This window comes from Saccopteryx leptura, chromosome X (genome assembly GCF_036850995.1).
Source record: "Saccopteryx leptura isolate mSacLep1 chromosome X, mSacLep1_pri_phased_curated, whole genome shotgun sequence".
NCBI lineage: Eukaryota > Metazoa > Chordata > Mammalia > Chiroptera > Emballonuridae > Saccopteryx > Saccopteryx leptura.
Window position 1 is genome coordinate 66,479,928 of NC_089516.1, and position 5,094 is coordinate 66,485,021.

At 49.0% G+C, this 5,094-nt stretch overlaps 1 protein-coding gene across 2 annotated transcripts; it reads left to right on the top strand.

The window, feature by feature from the left end:
• The first annotated feature begins 1,237 nt into the window (after positions 1–1,237).
• P2RY4 (pyrimidinergic receptor P2Y4) lies at positions 1,238–3,645 on the top strand. Of its 2 annotated transcripts, XM_066357158.1 has the most exons (3): positions 1,264–1,367; positions 1,517–1,585; positions 1,926–3,645. In XM_066357158.1, exon 3 carries the CDS (start codon positions 1,933–1,935, stop codon positions 3,028–3,030), a length of 1,098 nt encoding a protein of 365 aa, XP_066213255.1. In that variant the 5' UTR covers positions 1,264–1,367; positions 1,517–1,585; positions 1,926–1,932; the 3' UTR covers positions 3,031–3,645. The 2 variants fall into 2 exon arrangements, with proteins under 2 accessions (XP_066213256.1, XP_066213255.1); XM_066357159.1 differs by lacking the exon at positions 1,517–1,585 and having other exon boundaries at positions 1,238–1,367.
• The last annotated feature ends 1,449 nt before the right edge of the window (positions 3,646–5,094 follow it).

The window sequence follows — 5,094 nt, forward strand, 5'->3', positions numbered from 1 at the left end:
ACCTCTGTCAACAGTAACTCCATTCTTCCAGTTGCTCAGAGCAGAAATCTTGTCCTCAGTCTTGACTCATTCCTTTCTCCCACACTGCACATCAGTAAGTCTGATCTCTCCTTTGAAACTCTAGCCAGAATCTGACCACTTATCGCTACCTCCACCAGCCTGGTCCACCATCATCTCTGTTGGCAAAGGCCTCTGAACTGGTCTTCTCCTGTGTACCCAGGCCTGCAGTCTCTTCTCAACCAACAGCCAGCCAGTGATCCCTCTGAAATGTCAATCAGATCCACACTTGTCTCTTCTAAACCCTACATGGTTCCCCACTTGTTCAAAGTAAAAGTTAAAGTCCTCACAATGGCTTCTAATGACTTTTATGATCTGGTCCCTGCCAAACTCTCTGACCTCATTTCTATGGTTCTCCTTCCTCACAACCACCTGATCTTTATTCAAGTAACCCTAACATTTAAAACAGCAGTTCTCTCTATTTCCCTTTGTTCTTCCTTGTGTATTTCCCCTCCCCCTTTATTTTTCTCCATAATAATGATCAAAATTTATATTATATTTTACCTTATCCCTTCCACTAGTATGTAAGCTCCATTAGAGTAGGAATTTTTATCTGTTCTGTTTACTACTAGTAAACTACCAGTGCCTAGAGATGGACCAAGCACATAGTTGTCTCCCAGGAAATATTTGCTTATTCTTCCCTGGTTTATGGCCAGTGGCTTAGAGAAGCAACTAAGCATAGTAATTAAGTATATGAATGCTAGAGCTTGGTTCAAGGGCAGGCCTGCTTGGGTTCCAATCTTGGCTCTACTGCTAATTAGCAAAATGTTTAAACACTCTCTGCCTTAGTTTTCTCATCAACAAAGTAAGGTTGATAATTACTTACTTCAATAGAGAGTCTAGGAGGCATTGTAAAGCACTGAGTGCCTTGCACAGAGTAGGTGGTACTACATGAGCATTTGTTATAATCATATGTACATGGAGTTAAAATTTATATAAGTAGTTTAGATTTTCTAAAATCCTTCAATATGTTACCTTGCACTTGCCCATGTTAACATTGCATGATAGTCCTGCAGTTTTATTTATCTCCAGTGGCTTGACTTTTCATTTGTAAACTTAAACATTTCCTTGTGTACTCTCTCCTACAGTCATTTAGAAGCTGTTAAATAGTAATCTCGCTGGGCCTCTTTCACAATCTGTACAGTCAGTGGGTTGGTCTAGGTAATCCTGATGGGCCTCTCTTGCTCTGACAGTCTCCCAGGATAGGAGGAGGGACAGGCCCCACCCCAACCCTGCCCCCGTGGATATGCCCTCTGGCTGCCAAGGGGAAGGGTGACAGAGTCAGCTGGGCTCAGCTTCAAGGGGACCAGGTAAGGAGACCTGCCAAGTTTCTTGGGTAAGAGTGGCGATGGGGTTTCTGGGCTAGACCAGGAGTCACAAGTAACTGTAGTATAAAGATACTGGGAGCAGGGTGAGAGGAGACGTGAAGTCATCTAATGGAGAGATGCTCTCTTCACAGGGACACAGCTGCTGTGACGAGCTAGGAGACAATTAGGGTCTGGGCATCTTCTCACACTGGAGAGTCCCGGTAGGCCTCTACCCCCTTCATCTGGCCAAGCTCTGAAGGACAGAGTCCGCTGTGGCATGAGAACAACCCAGACTGTTCTCCAGAGGCCCAGCACTGCCTGCTACTCCGCCACCCCCCTGGCTGGACCGTGGGAGCCCGGGCGGGGGCCCAGCAGGCCTGGGCTGCACCCACATTTACTCCTCTCAGCTCAGTTCCCACTAATGCTTCAACCATTACCCTCCCTCTTCTCCATTTTCTCTTTCTTTCTTATTTTTTTTTCTTTTGCCTCAGGTCAAGGCTGGGGAGGGGGTGGGGGGACCAGGAAGTCCAGTACTCTCACTGCTATCTTTTTCACCTCCAGGGGGACCATGACCAGTGCAGAGTCCCCACTGCTCACAACCCTAGGCTCCAGCTCAGATCCTGGCCACGGTGATGTAGAGCTGGACTGCTGGTTTAATGAGGAATTCAAGTTCATCCTGCTGCCTGTGAGCTACGCAGTGGTCTTTGTGCTGGGTCTGGGCCTCAATGCACCAACCCTCTGGCTCTTCCTCTTCCACCTCCGACCCTGGGATGCGACGGCCACCTACATGTTCCACCTGGCCTTGTCAGACACTCTGTATGTGCTGTCGCTGCCCACCCTCGTCTACTATTATGCGGCCCGCAACCACTGGCCTTTTGGCACTAAGCTCTGCAAGTTCATCCGCTTCCTCTTCTACTGGAACCTGTACTGCAGCGTCCTTTTTCTCACCTGCATCAGTGTGCAGCGCTACCTGGGCATTTGCCACCCGCTGCGGGCGCTGCGCTGGGGCCGCCCGCGCACTGCCGGCCTTCTCTGCCTGGCAGTGTGGCTGTTCGTAGCTGGCTGCCTTGTGCCCAACCTGGTCTTCGTCACAACCAGCTCCAGGGGGGATACCATCCTGTGCCATGACACCACTCGGCCTGAGGAGTTCCACCACTATGTGTACTTCAGCTCGGCAATCATGGTGCTGCTCTTTGGTGTGCCCTGCCTGGTCACTCTTGTCTGCTATGGGCTCATGGCCCGGCACCTGTATCGGCCTTTTCCAGGGGCAACCCAGTCATCTTCTCGTCTGCGTTCTATCCGTACCATTGTGATGGTGCTCACGGTCTTTTTCGTCTGCTTCGTGCCTTTCCATATCACCCGCACCATTTATTACATGGCAAGGCTGTTGGAAGCTAATTGCCAGGTGCTGAACATTGTCAATGTGGTCTACAAAGTGACCCGGCCATTGGCCAGTGCCAACAGCTGCCTGGATCCTGTGCTCTACATGCTCACTGGGGACAAGTATCGAAGGCAGCTTTGGAAGCTTTGCAGATGTGGCACCTCCCAGCCCCCCATGGCTGCTTCCTCCTTGGCGCTGGTGTCCCTACCTGAGTATAGCAGCTGCAGGTGGACAGCCACTCTCCAGGACAGTGGCCGCTCTACCTCTAGGGCAGATAGATTGTAACGCTGAAAGCCTGGGAGAAAAAAGTGAGTGAATGAAGGATCCTAATGATGCCACCTGCTATGGCTGCTTCCTCCTCTTTCCAGGCTCTGACCAGAGGCCCTCCCCCTGAGGGTTAGTGGAGGCCAGTGAAATCATGTGTGACCCCATCTCTCATAAATCCTTCAGTTGCCCTCTACTCTTTAGTCAACAACAGTAGCAGCCACTCTTCCTCTTCTACTTCTTTCTCTTTGTTTTTCTCCCATTCCTGGGGTCATTGGTCCCATTTCTTGACCCTACGAGTCTTCCTGGAAATCTTCCCTAGTCCTCCTCCTCCCTCCTTCTCCCTTACATCCTTTTATAGCATGTGTTCCTATAGCCAGACCAGAGCATTCAACGGGAGGAGTGGAGAAGCTGGAAGAATCTCAGGATCAGCCTGACTTATCTGATGGTGACAGGCAGAATCAGGAGGTAGGGACATCGCCATATCACAGATGCCAAGGATGTGACCATATGTAGCAGCCACTTCCTGGTTTCCCCTTGAAGACAGAATAGTCTGACTTACTGAGGGTGCTGAATTGGCACTATCCTAGAGATCCCACATGCTAGGGTCCCCACATGCAGCCGAAAGCATGGTGCTATTGAGACAGGGCCCAAGCTGTTAAGTACCTCTGGAAAAAGAATGGGACAGGACCTACTTTTATGATGCTTGCTAAGAACATATTTGACAGCTCTCTTGTACGTAATGTAAAGAAGGGAGATGGCTCAGAACAAGAGGGTGGAGCCTTTGCGTCTCTGGCTGTAAGTTCCAGCATCAGGGGTAGAGCAGGTTTGTGCAGAAGTTGGGGGTGGTGACAAGGATTGATGCCAGAGCTGGCTCTTCACTGGTCTCTTCTCTTTCTCTAGATCCTGCCATAGATAAATAATAAATCTGTCCCCAGCTCTTTCAGATCACGCCTTAGGGTTTTGAGGTCATAGCAGGGCACTGGGACCAGGACAGCTCCCCTCAGAGTCTTTCATCCAGTCACCCACTCCCTCCCAGCTCCATCTTAGTGTTTACAAGCTTATGGATATGGGGGGGGGGTGTATGAAACTTGGGAGCTAACTCCCAAGCCTTGGAAAGTAAGAGTTCCTGGGAAGGCCTTTGTGAAAAGAGTGGGCTCACACTTCTAGGCATCCTAAAGTTTAGAGACCAACAGGTGCTTCTAGGCACCTCAACATCTAGACACCAACGGGTTCTGAAGTCGCCTTCCAACCTGTTGGTCTCTTGAGTCTTCAGCCTTCCTTTTCTTTTGCTCCACCCCTGCTGACCTGTCTCTAATCCCTTACTTGTCTGTTAGCTTCCTCAGTCTTACTAGATCTCTCTGGAGAGTAAGGTTGGGACTGGTCTGCAGGGAAAAAAAAATGAATTCAATGTCCTGGAGTCCCCTTTTGCATTCTTTTAAGGGCACTCTTTTCCTCTCTAGATAATCAGAACCCACTTATTACCCCAGTCCCCTTCCATTAGGAATAAATGAACTGGCTTTCTTACTAGTCTCCCAGTCTCATGGTCACCACCTAAATTGTTACACACCCTGCTCCTCATCTGCATTCATTCCCTTTTATTCCTATGACCAAAGCTTCCTTGCCCATCACCTTTCTTACCCACAAGCCCCACCCAGGAAAGCTTCTCCTCCATCACAACTGACTCAGCCTTCTCCATTTCTCCAGTCTTTTTAACTCCCTTTTGCTTAATTGAGACTAACTGCCCAGACTTTGTGGTCTGCTACTTTAGGGCTGCCTTCCTGCTCACTCTAACTTTAAACACCTTATACCAATCTTCTCCTCTCTCTGGAGAGGACTTCAGATGAAGCTAGAACACAAGGATGGCTTGATCCACTGAAACGTCTTGTCTTGAAACTTCATCTCACCCCTATCCCTCTTAACCTGCTGAGTTCCTAGTGAACAGTCATTCTAGAATTACTGTTTTCTGTTTTTCTACTTTCTCAAGACTCCTATTTCATCTCACCCCTATCCCTCTTAACCTGCTGAGTTCCTAGCGAACAGTCATTCTAGAATGACTGTTTTCTGTTTTTCTACTTTCTCAAG

Excerpts from the sequence above, each read along its gene's own strand:
- P2RY4 (XM_066357159.1), top strand. The coding sequence starts at position 1,933 with ATGACCAGTGCAGAGTCCCCACTGCTCACAACCCTAGGCTCCAGCTCA.